General features: G+C 39.4%; 1 protein-coding gene across 1 annotated transcript in view; it reads right to left on the reverse strand.

Annotated features, from left to right (window-relative positions):
* The window catches only part of LOC148071995 (uncharacterized), a 48,497-nt gene extending 38,884 nt beyond the window's left edge, over positions 1-9,613 (reverse strand). Inside the window, exons 1-2 of the mRNA XM_087798635.1 lie at positions 9,532-9,613; positions 7,504-7,552 (exon numbers count right to left, since the gene is read on the reverse strand). Of these exons, the coding sequence (XP_087654761.1) occupies positions 7,504-7,552; positions 9,532-9,594 (112 nt within the window). The 5' untranslated portion in view covers positions 9,595-9,613. The remainder of the gene's footprint in view (positions 1-7,503; positions 7,553-9,531) is intronic.
* Between the last annotated feature and the right edge of the window lie 4,117 nt (positions 9,614-13,730).

The following is a 13,730-nucleotide window of genomic DNA, read 5'->3' on the forward strand; positions in this document are numbered from 1 at the left end:
TTCACTTGAGTTAGTGCCTTCATCTGCAAAATGGAATATGAATCCAACACAAGTAACCGCTGAGTCAAACAAATTCAAGTGAGTCTGTGTGTGTCTGCTGAACGGAAAATTAATCCAACAAAAGTAACCACTGAGCAGAAAGAATGTGAGTCCCTGTGTCGGCTAAAATGAAAATGAATCCAACAAAATGTCACTACTGAGTCAAACAAATTTGAGTGAGTCCCTGTTTACGCCAAATGGAAAATAAATCGAACAAAAGCAACTATTGGGTAAAACAAATCCGAGTGAGTCCCTGCTATACTGCTAAATAAATCCAATGAAAGTAGCAAGGCTGTGTATTGGCAAGAATCTGGTGATGCGTATCACGATACAGGTGCAATGATAATAATAATAAAAATAATAATAATAATAATAATAATGTCTATTTGTATAGCGCCTTTATAGACCAGGGTCACAAAGCGCTTTGACAGTCATTCACACATATATGATGTATTGCAATACTGTAGGAACAACTATGTAAGTGTAGTATTGCCCAAGTGAAACAAAATTATGTCAAAATGTCAGCTTTAAAAGCTGCTGGAGTGGACTGTATCCTCTCGTCCTCAGTCATCGCCGGGATCTGGCAGAATTTCAATGATTATGATTCATATCGATGTTTTTAACACCCCTAAACGAAGGTAACTAAGTCAAAACAAATTGCAGTGAGTCCCTGTATCTGCTGAATGAAAAATGAATCCAACAAAAGAAACCGTTGTGTCAAACAAATTTGTTTTTTTCCCAACAAAAGAAACAATTGAGTTAAACGACTGTTTACCAACACTCGTCACAGGGACTCACTTAAATTCAAAAGTCCAATATCTTTTCAACACAAAGCCAAGAACCCGCTTTTCCCTCGGCTGGACTTGAGTCCTACAGAAATAATGAACAATTCTTGCCCGCATTGATTTTAGGTCTCAGTTAGAAAAACATTTAATCTCCTCCGTCTCTGCGGACTTTCATTCACATTTCTTCTTTTCTTTTTTTTTTGTGAGATGAAAGATTCAATTTCAATTTTCGTGTAAAGCGTTCACTCATCTTCCTCCTCTATCTGTGAGGTCAGACAGATCACAGATTGGTGTGTGTGTGTGTGTGTGTGTGTGTGTGTGTGTGTGTGTGTGTGTGTGTGTGTGTGTGTGTGTGTGTGTGTGTGTGTGTGTGTGTGTGTGTGTGTGTGTGTGTGTGTGTGTGTGTGTGTGTGTGTGTGTGTGTGTGTCTGGCCTCCACCCAGCACAAGCATGCAGCAGCAGCCGCTCAAAAACACTGACTCCAAGGAGCCGGGCTTAACTTTAAACACTTAGACATCCAACTCTGGGATTACAATCGTGCTCGTACACGAGTTCACAGCTTCATCTGCATCGTCGCCAATAAACAAATTCCTCCGTCGAAACTAAGACGGCGGCGAGGAGGCGGAGAAGGAGCCCGAGCGTCCTGAAGACTCCTTATTCGGAAGGTTAAAAGATCCTTTGTGCAGAATATGAGCTTTTCTTTCAAATAAAAAAAAAAAAAGAGTGGTGCTGGGAGAGTGTCGCCCGCTGGAAAAAAGTGCTGACACATCGTCTGGGTTCTGGTCTGATAAGATAGCATTGGATTTAAAGGGTTACAAGTGCATTAGCCACCTGGAGGAGGAGGAGGAGGAAGAAGAGCTGGGTCTCTGATGCTTTCTGGGCACTCGAGTTGCAGAGTTGGTTGGATCAGATTAGCCCCCGAGAACAACACAGACCTCATTTAATCTCAGTGAGAAACTGTTGGACCATTGTGCGTCAGTCTCACCTGTGAGTCAGCGTTTGACTGAGCAGCTAAAAGTTGGAGAAAAGTTCTTTGTTAAAGTTAAGATCACCATGGCAACTGGAGGGCTCCACGTTGAGGACAACTGCAAAGATACTGAACTAAAGTCATCTTGAATTACTTGGGCTTCACAACAGTCACGGTATATAATGTGGGCCCCGAAAGAAACGAGTATACAGGATGGTGTTCCACTGATATGTAGATCTGGATGTGCCCCTAGGCTTCCTCCCAGATGACTAGCTCAAAAGGGAAGCGTCCAAAGTACATGCCGTTCTACTCTGAGTCTCTCTCGAATGACTGAGCTCCTCACCAAACTACGAGGGATCTGAAAAATGAGTGCTAGAGTCTCCATCAAGTGGTCAAACTAACGAACTACACGTTTAATTCAAATGAACTTAATGACCCCAAAAAAGATTTGTTCACGTAAAATGAATGTGAGCTTTAAAAAAACGATTCGATTCGTTCATGGATAGTCCGTACAAACTGGAAGACCCAGAGCGACCTCGACATTAGCCTCTGCTCTCGGGTGATCTATGCAATACAAGCCGGTCTCGATGTTCTAGTCCATCGCGGATATAGAATCCACCTCTGCGTTGAGGGTCAGTGTGCCAAGAACACAAAAAAGGAGCTGTTCCAGGGGGCGACGGTGGGCACCCCTCCAAAATAGATCCCTGACACTTCAAGCGGCCGTAAAGTGCAGCCAGGATATTTAAAAACGTGTCAATGTGACTCCTCGTCACCTCCGGCTTCCTCTCATCTGCGGCCACACAAGCATGTGCGCCGACACACCAACCATGTGACCCCCTTTTGCCGTCCTAACACTTGACATCTTTCTCATAGCTGCCGCATTCTTCCGGCGTCCGGGCCTCTTATGGTCTCAACCTTCGCCCGGACAGAATGAGGGGGACGCCTGGTTTCTCTCACGGGAGGGAAAGACATGACGGGGAGTTGGTCGTCGGAAAGGTGGTTGGTTTGATTACGTGCACATGAATGCCACAGTCCGGCCGCTGACATCACTCTGTTGAAGACTTTTAGAATCCTCCTAAAAATCACCCAAAATCAATTCACTACAGTAACTTATAATAAGGGTCCACGGTCTCGCTCAAATCGGGGTTTTTTTCTTTGCACATGGAACTCCACGTTTAAAAATATTGTTACAAGCTGCAGTCAGGAGCGGAAAAGCTCCTATTTTCGTTTCCCGTTTTCAAAAGATGATTTATTTAACCAGAAGTTACACAACAAAACCACAGTACTAAGTTGCAGAGACTAAGAACCGCACCCACCTGACTTATGGTAGCAATGATACGGTCAACTCCCATGATGCATTTCTAACCACTACTCTACTTAAAGACGATAGATTGGTCGCTACGATACTGTATTTCAATTCTACATCAATGTTGCTATGCAAACGTGACCAGCAGCTGTGATTGGTTGACTGGGCGGCAAAGCATTAAAGGGAGCTGAGAGGGTTGGCACCTCATATGCAAAAGTGCAAATCAACGTAAAATGGTTAAAACTAGTCCATCTGCTTGTCGTATTCTTTGATAAAATCATGTTATTGAAGATATAAAGATTAATGATGGTTTAGGAACGGTTTTCTAAAGTTTACAAGAAGGGATTATGAGATCTCAACATGTATTTGTTGAATAGTGTAAATTATTGTAAAAGGATTACTTTATTTATCACTACTTCATGGAGTTCGGTTAATGGAGGCCTATTGGAGCGTAACCCCTGCAAATAAACGAGGGACCACTGTACTGGACTCGAGGTGGGAACACAAAAGTTACCTAGTACAGGGTATCTGATAAAGGTTGTATAGCAAATTTGTCCAAGACCTTCAGACCAGCATCAAGAAACATATGCTTGGACAGGTTTGGAAAGGAACGGCTTCATGGAGCTATAGTACTAAATCATTGTCTGGCCCAGCAGTCTAAGCCATTAAAGTCAACGCAGTACAACTAGCAACACACACTGAGAGAATACAAGCACTTAAAAGGAACAAACACAATGAGACCGCCCACAAGAAGGGACTTTTTCTAATGGCTAAAGTGAGACTTCACTAAAGGACTGAACCAGTTCAAGGTTCTGGTCAAAGTTCAAGTACTTGACAATCATGCCTGAGGGTCCTCTTAAAGTGGTCACCATGTAGCCCCTGGTCTAGACCTAACATGGCTCTCTCCATGTTCCATACCCACTTAGAAAAACGTCTGACTCCTGGTTCGGCAGCGTTTAACCTCATCGTTGATGGGTCTATGGCAACCAAAGCCTTAAACCCAGAACACAAATTATGATGAAACATTTTCATCAACACGCCATCATCATGGGATGAAGACAAGACACAACGTAAGTCACCAGCATTAACAAGACCAAATGTGTTAAACTATTGCATTTATGTTGAATAAAACAAGTCATTGAGAACATTTTTTGTTTTTAAACACGTTTTCTCTGCAATAGAGCGACATGGGCTAGTAAAGTGCGTTTAATACCGTGGGACAAATGCAATTCACGGCATGAAATGTATGATATCTTAATGAAATCACCTAAATAAACAAATTAAGAGCAAAAAAACTGTGCCTTTTGGGCTGGAGTGCAAACACAATTTAAATATTTGTTTATGAAATAATTATATATTTTAACATTTCAAAAACAAAGTTAATTTCGAAATTTAAATATAAATATTTTAAGGTTTAAATACATATATATTTATATATATTTTTTCTTTCAGAATAAAATCACAATAAAAACAAATCTATCAGAAAAAATAAACAGAAGTAAATGTAAAATATTTAACAAAAAATAAGATGGATAGATCAAAAACACAAATCAAAATAAAGAATTAAATGAAAATGTTATTATTAATAACAATAATTTACATAAATACAGTTTGACAAAAAAAAATAAACTATTAAAAATATAATAAATAATATTCCATAGTAAAAAGAGAAAAGAAAATAAGAAATATTGTTATTTGTTTATATTTTAAATGAACATGATGGTTAAACGAATCACTGTAGTGCAAGAACATCTGGACCAATCAGTGGTCAGTTGACTTAAGAGGATCATAGCACATACTTCTTCTTTTCATCCAATGACAGCTCGTAGGGAAATAATAGCAAAGGAGTAAATCTACTGGATTATAATCCTCATATTAATATCCTGTCGGTCGATTCATAGATGTGAACGATAAAGATTCAGATGAGCGGCGAAGCTAATTCGTCTTTGTCGAGTCAAACGTTGGTATGATTCATGTTGTTTGTGTGATAGAGAGAGGGAGGAAATGGATGTCTGTTTCATTTGTGAGATTACCCAGAGTGCACAGTTTATATTCTCAAACTGCTGTGGTGGCACTGATTTAGCAGTCGCGCAAACACACACACACACACACACACACACACACACACACACACACACACACACACACACACACACACACACACACACACACACACACACACACACACACACACACACACACACACACACACACACACACACACAGCTGGTGTCAGCAGAGCAGACAGATGCAGAGCGACAGAGCTGCGCTGCACTGGCTTAATACACTTTAGTGTACCACATGTCAAACTGCATCATTGAATTCATGAGCATGTCTCTCTCTCTCTCTCTTTCTCCTTCCCTTCTCTGACTCCCTCCATCTTTGTGTCTCTCCCTCCCTCTCCCTTCTTCCTCCCACCGACACAACCAGCTGTCCAGTCAGCCAGACTCATTCACCCGGAAGACTGGCAAACATCAGCCCTTCAGCCACTTCCAGACGTGCCTCAACGTCAAAAAATTAAAAAGTAAAAAGTCTGCCGCGGTCATATGACCCACTTTCTGAACCACCAGGATAAAAAATAATAAAACTACCCTCTTGTCAGTCACAGTATTTGAAGTCGACTTTTTTTGTACAGATCTTCTTTTTCTTTTGTTTCAATAGTGTATAAAAAATAACATCACCAATTGTATTTTTTAAATTACAATTAACACGTTAATATTCATGGGCGTTTGTTCGAGTTTGTGTTGCAATTAAACTTCTGGACACTAGATGGCTAAAGAAGCTAAAGGAACAATAAAATCCAGTGAGATCCGTGGCGATGACTGGGGACGAGAGGATACAGTTGAGATTTTAAAGCCAATGTTTGGACAGATTTTGGTTTTTCAAAACAAATGAAAGTAAAGCCCCAGTCAAGTACTCGACAATACTACAAATATATCCTAAGAATATCACAATATATCGTATTGTGATACCAATACACCAATACCAATGTATTAATGACAGCTTGTGCACCTCTAAATCCTCAAACATCTGTCTCTTAACCAGGTTAAACCATTTACCTGTCTCTCTTTCTGAACCACCAGAAATAAAAATAACAAAACCACCCTCTTGTCAGTCACAGTATTCGAAGTCCACTATTTTTGTACTTTTTTTTTTTTTGGTCTGTGTTTCAATAGTGTATAAAAAAAATAACATAATCCAATGTTATTTTTTAAGTTACAATTGACACGTTAATATTCATGGCCGTTTGTTCGAGTTCGTGTTGCAATTAAACTTCTGGACACTAGATGGCTAAAGAAGCTAAAGGAAAAATAAAATCCAGTGAGATCCGTGGCGATGACTGGGGACGAGAGGATACAGTTGAGATTTTAAAGCCGATGTTTGGACAGATTTTGGTTTTTCAAAACAAATGAAAGTAACGCCCCAGTCAAGTACTCGACAATACTACAAATATATCCTAAGAATATCACAATATATCGTATCGTTCCCCCTGTATCATGATACCAATACACCAATACCAATGTATAAATGACAGCTTGTGCACCTCTAAATCCTCAAACATCTGTCTCTTAATCAGGTTAAACCATTTCCCCGTCTCTCTTTCTGAACCACCAGAAATAAAAATAACAAAACTACCCTCTTGTCAGTCACAGTATTTGAAGTCGACTACATTTGTACTTTTTTTTTTTGGTCTGTGTTTCAATAGTGTATAAAAAATAACATAATCCAATTTTATTTTTTAAATTACAATTAACACATTAATATTCATGGGCATTTGTTCGACTTTGTGTTGCAATTAAACTTCCGGACACTAGATGGCAGCAGTTTTTACGACCTCCGCAGCTAAAGGAGCAACAAAATCCAGTGAGATCCTTTGCGATGACTGGGGACGAGAGGATACAGTTGAGATTTTAAAGCCGATGTTTGGACAGATTTTGGTTTTTAAAACAAATGAAACGTAACTGAAAAAGTAATGCCCCGGTCAAGTACTCGACAATACTACAAATATATCCTAAGAGTATCGCAATATATCGTATCGTTCCCCCTGTATCGTGATACGTAAAATATCGCCAGATTTTTGCCAATACACACCTGTATTAATGACAGCTTGTGCGCCTCTAAATCCTCAAACATCTGTCTCTTAACCAGGTTAAACCATTTCCTCGTCTCTCACGCATCATCCTCTGATCCTCACCCGCCTCCCCCCTCCTCCCCCCTCAGCCATCATGGTCTCTCAGCTTCAGTATTTCTGCATGGAGATGCCGCTGCAGGTGAGAGGGGGAGGTCAGAGGAGATATATATATAGAGGGGGAGAAGGGAGGAGATGGGAGGTGCTGACCTCCAGTTATTGCACCGTTGTCTCCAAGCAGAGTGACGGGTGACGGAGGATAAATCATCGGACTCACCCGGCAGGACGGATCCTAGTCCCGGGGACTCGGTCGGCGGCTGCGGAACCTGCAGAGATGAAAGTTGAACTGAAACAGCAGCAGGAATGGAAGGAACACAGGGTTGGGTTCGTCTTTCTGCCGTTTAGAATGTACAGTAAAAGCAATTTATATTTTTTCATGAAGTTTTTTTCCTAAACACCTTTTAGTGGATATTTGTTATAATATATATATATAAATATGAATATAAAAAGCGTATTACAATAATAATAACAATAATAATAAACATGTTTTACTGTTTCTACAGATTATGGTAATAATTATTTTTTATTCAACATAATACTTTCGCACTCACAGCGTAATAGAACGTCACCATGCCGATTAATACTACGTGTACGAGTAGTACTACAGTGCGTAGGCAACTCGAAGAATTAACAATATGGAGCCTAGTGGAGCAATACTATTTTGCTCGCAGAGTAATACTACGGCCCAAAGCAGAGTAAAACTACTGCCATAAGCAGAGTTATACTACATTGCTCGCAGAGTAATACTACTGCCTCTAGCAGAGTTATACTACGTTGCTCGCCGTGTAATACTAAAGCCCCTGGCAGAGTAATATTACGGCCCCTAGCAGAGTTATACTACGTTGCTCGCTGAGTAATACTACAGCCCCTAGCAGAGTAATACTACGGCCCAAAGCAGAGTAATACTACAGCCCCGGCCTAGCAGAGTAATACTACGTTGCTCGTAGAGTAATACTATGGCCCAAAGCTGAGTAATAGTACAGCCCTTAGCAAAGTGATACTATGGTGCTCACAGAGTAATACTAAAGCCCCTGGCAGAGTAATACTACGGCCCCTAGCAGAGTTATACTATGTTGCTTGCAGAGTAATACTACAGCCCCTAGCAGAGTAATACTTCAGCCCCTAGCAGAGTAATACTATGGCCCCGCCATAGCAGAGTAATACTATGTTGCTCGCAGAGTAATACTACGGCCCAAAGCAGAGTAATAATACAGCCCTTAGCAAAGTGATACTACGGTGCTCACAGAGTAATTCTACAGCCCAAAGCAGAGTAATAATACAGCCCCTAGCAGATTAATACTATGGCAGAGAAGTACTCGCAGAGTAATACCCTGGCGCTCGTGGAGTAATACCACAGCACTTGTGGAAGCACTTGTAACACTACAGTGCTAATGTAGTAATACTACAGAACCTTGTGGAGTAATACTACAGAGCCTCACAGAGTTATACTACAGTACTTGGGGAGCAATACTATGGAGCCTCACGGACTGTACCACATAGAATATGTTCCAGGTCAGTAAGTACAGTCTGAAAAATACGGTAATTTTTAACTTTTTTATTTTCAATCTTCTTCTTGTATTTAAATAAACACTGTAAACGATTAAATCAAACAATCGTTGGGTCTGATCTTCAGCTGTGTCATTATTCGCTCGACAAACTGGCAGATCAAACCACCATCATCTCCCGGGGACTGAGATCCCAGCAGTCGTTCTGCTCCTCGGCGCCAAATCTCACCAAATAATTCTCACGTGGAGCTGTGAAGGCGCTGCTGACACCATTGCAACGTGTTAGTGAAGCAGATGAAGCTTCATGAGGCCTCGGTGTCACAACTCAGTAGGTGGTGGGAGAGCGCCACCTACAGGGAGCATCACTAATATATCCGACCACACAAGATGGCGCTATTTAAAAGACATTGGTCATGGCACCTAAAACAGTTATCTGCATTATTGACAGCGCATATAAACATACGATTAATGTATATTTAGCTAATAATAATTACCAAAATATTTAATATTTTAATATTTTTCATATTGGACCTGATTTTTCAGTGTTGGTACAAAGAGCAGCTGGCAGGTGAAAATGTTACAATAATAATGCTATGATAGAGTTGCTATTAAGTTTTTTTAAAACGTTAAACTAGCATTTTTCTAGTACAAATAATATCTGGTTGAGAAGTAGATAGTTTTACGACCGTAGCATCAATGCTAAGCTAACACCTGAAAGCTAACTTTATGTTTTGACTCACCTGACGAACAATGTTGGTAACCTGAGGACAGTTGGTCATAATGTTTGTGACCATTGCTGCCATTTTTCTTATCTCCGTGACATTGAAGAACATCCTTTATGACAGTTTAGAAACGAAGAGCGGAGTTTGTTTGTTTGTTTGTTTGTGCAGGTTGATCCAAACAAGACTCGATCGATTCATCACAGAGGTCGAGATCCAGTCATGGCAGTGTGATCGTACACCGCCAGAGGTCGCTGTTTCTCATCCCTTAACTACAACTACTATTTTTTTATTTAAGTAATTAGAGACAAAATATTCGTCGTCACCGACTAAGTTAAGTATTTAGAATTAAAAAAAAGGACGTACAAATATCCATACAAACTATATGAACAATTAATTGTGTGTGGAATCCTGCTGTAAATAAACGTAATAAATAATCACAAATGAAATATTATTACATTTCTTCTTTTAAAGTAACATTAAAATGAATACCTTTCAAATTCACAATATAATATCAAGTGTCATCTATTAATTAAACTGATTTAAAGGGTTGTATTCCAAATAAATACATTTTTTTTTACTTTATAGTAAGTTTTAAGTTCATAAACACTGTAATCATTTTAAATACATTTATTTTTTGATTGGAAGTTATTTATGTAAGTCAGAAAAGCAGCTATTAAGTGGTCTATAAGAATAAATAAACACATATACATACACAAAAATATACATAATTATTCAAGTGAATCATATGTTTCGTATTAATCATCTTTTGTTGGACTTATATCATTGTCGTTTTGATGATCGTCGAGTCGTAACGTGAGTTTCTCTGTGATTGCTGCGAGCCAGTAGAACAAACAAGACAACAGACGACTTATTTTGGCAACAAATACCATCAGATCGACAACAAACGTCGGCTCCGACTGCCGAGTTTCCTGGTGGGATTCGCGGCAGCTGCAGCACTTAGCTGCCTAATGAAGAGTGACGCCTATGTCTGTGTGTGTGTGTGTGTGTATGTGTGTGTGTGTGTGTGCATGTGTGTGTTTGTGTGTGTGTGTGTGTCTGCAGCCTAAATATAATCATCACCACATCACACAGATTTGGTCTCTGGAGTGTGTGGGTGAGAGTTTTTGGTTTGAGTACTCCATGTATCAGTTTCTTTGTTTATTTACAACCAACTCCTCCGTCTGCACTTGAACGCATCACACGCACATCACACCAGAGGTTTCTATATTTTCATCTTCCAGCAGAGACACACACACACACACACATACACACACATACACACACACACGGTCACAGGGCTGCTGATGCTAAAAATGAGGTGGCGTCTGAGAGTCACATGTCCGAGTGAGGAGATGAAGTCTGGGGGTCTCGGGGGAGTCGGAGTCGACCCGGAGAAGCTACAGAATAAATGTGTGTCAAAGTGTGTGTACGTGAGACACATGATGATAACCTTACGGTTTACACAGCGGGGAACACACAAGTCATGTGTGTTTTCCTGACACTAATATAATAAAATCTTTATTCTCATATATTTGTTTCAAACACAGCTGACGAAGCATATATATACATAATAGTAATGTTAAATAATAATTCAAATAAATGGAGAAAAACACGTTTTCGAAATACATTACACATATATAACACAATCTAAATATTTGTATTTATTAAGCAACAAATTACATTTTAATATACATTTTTTAACATGTTGACTTGTGTCGATGTGGACATTTTAAAACGTAAAAAGAATTGATAATATTTTATTTAAGCTCTGTACACAATATAGACATTAAGTTGTGTAGTAGACGGACAGTAAGTCAATGAAGAACATCACCCTGACGTTCCCGCCCTGACAGAAGAATGAAAATGTGTAAGAGGGAAGAGACCATGTCAGCTCAGCAGTTGCTGTGTTTCCTCAGGGTTGTTTGGTGTGTGTCTGTGTGTGTGTGTGTGTGTGTGTGTGTGTGTGTGTGTGTGTGTGTGTGTGTGTGTGTGTGTGTGTGTGTGTGTGTGTGTCTGTTTGTGTGTTTGCATCAGCTGTCATCCCAAAACCACACTTCACATGTTGTGTTGTGACAGGGTCGACTGCAGCCTTGAAAACATCTCATCCGTGTTTGTCTCGTTTTCGAAAAAACAATCTCCGTGAAGCTCTGGCAACAACACACAGCTGCGCCAGAGTGGAGTCGAACGACTCGTCTAAAGGATCGGTGTCGAGTCAGAGCGGATCGCTGAAAAAATGATGCTGAATTATGATATTAATAATTAATAAGTTCTTAAATCCTTTTTTCCACGACTATATTTCCAGCATCAAGCTAGCGTAGCATAGCAAAGCGACTGTTATGCTACGCTAACAAAGCAAGCATGAATGCTATCATTCATCATTAGCGGGACACAAATGAACCATTTGATTGTTTTTTGACACACGTTTGGTTTAACCCAGATAAATGTTGTAGGGATTTTTTATAAGTTCTTAAATCGTTTGTTTCCCGACTATATTTCTAGCATCAAGCTAGCATAGCATAGCAATGCGACTGTTATACTACGCTAACAAAGCTAGCATGAATGCTATCATTCATCATTAGCGGGACACAAATGAACCATTTGATTGTTTTTTGACACACTTTTGGTTTATCCCAGATAAATGTTGTAGGGATTTTTTATAAGTTCTTAAATCGTTTGTTCCCCAACTATATTTATAGCATCAAGCTAGCGTAGCATAGCAAAGCGACTTTTATGCTATGCTAACAAAGCTAGCATGAATGCTATCATTCATCATTAGCGGGACACAAATGAACCATTTGATTTGTTTTTGACACACTTTTGGTTTATCCCAGATAAATGCTGTAGGGATTTTTAATACGTTTTTAAATCGTTTGTTTCCCAACTACATTTCTAGCATCAAGCTAGGGTAGGATAGCAAAGCGACTATTATGCTACGCTATCAAAGCTAGGATCAATGCTATCATTTATCATTAGCAGGACACAAATCGACAAATGAACCATTTGATTTGTTTTTGAAACTCTTTTGGTTTATCCCAGAAATATTTTGAAAGGATTTTAAAGATGTTTTGACCTTTCAAAGGTCAGACTTAGAAATATTAGTGAAAAATAAATATGGTTTATTTTTATTAAACTTGTTAAACAAACACAATTTCTAATGAGACCCATGAGTTAATGAATCAAACAAAAACTCTTAAAAAAAGAAAACTTATATACGTTTGAAACCTAAAACATAGTAATAATAAGTAAAAAGTAATAATAATAATAATAATAATAATAATAGTAATAATAGTAGTAATAAGAAATATCTAAAAACTCCTCCTGCAGTGGCGCGACCTCGTCGTCTCGCTGACCTTTGGAGCAAAAAACACGCTCTTTTGGATTCAACTGTGATTGGTCGGAGTCAAATGTGCCGAGTCTGCAGTTGTTGGAGGGCAAATCTCAGCGGATGAACTTTTGCTCTTTAAGGCTCATTTCCATTTAGAAAAAAAAAGTCTCACAATCACCTGACCTGAGTGTTTAAAAAAAGACAAAAAAACCCAAAAAAAACCCAGCTGGTTGCAGTACCTCACTCATCCACTAGCGGGGACTATGCTTCTATTTTTAGCTCAGGGTTGGAGCGCAGAGATATTTATAGCTCGGCTGTGGGCGCACACACACACACACACACACACACACACACACACACACGCACACTTAGATTGAGCGCTCGTGCATCGATGCGTCGCTCCATCAAGGCGAGATGACGTCATCAGCAATTAATTCTCACGCCGTGGGACCGGAAGCACAACTTCATCTGCTCGAGCTGATGATGATGATGATGATGATGATGAAGATGATGATGATGATGATGATTATTATGATGATGATGATGATGATTATTATGATGATGAAGATGATGATGAAGATGAAGATGAAGATGAGGATGATGATGATGATGATGCAGATGAAGATGAAGATGATGATGATGCAGATGAAGATGATGATGATGAAGCTGATGATGATGATGAAGATGAAGATGAGGATGATGATGATGATGATGCAGATGAAGATGAAGATGATGGAGATGATGATGATGAAGCTGATGATGATGATGAAGAAGATGATGATGATGAAGGTGATGATGAAGATGATGATGATGATGATGATGATGATGAAGATGATGATGGAGATGATGATGAAGATGATGAAGATGATAATGATGAAGATGATGAAGATGA

The sequence above is a fragment of the Callionymus lyra genome, chromosome 9, assembly GCF_982586985.1.
Source record: "Callionymus lyra chromosome 9, fCalLyr1.hap1.1, whole genome shotgun sequence".
In the NCBI taxonomy this organism is placed as follows: Eukaryota; Metazoa; Chordata; class Actinopteri; order Syngnathiformes; family Callionymidae; genus Callionymus; species Callionymus lyra.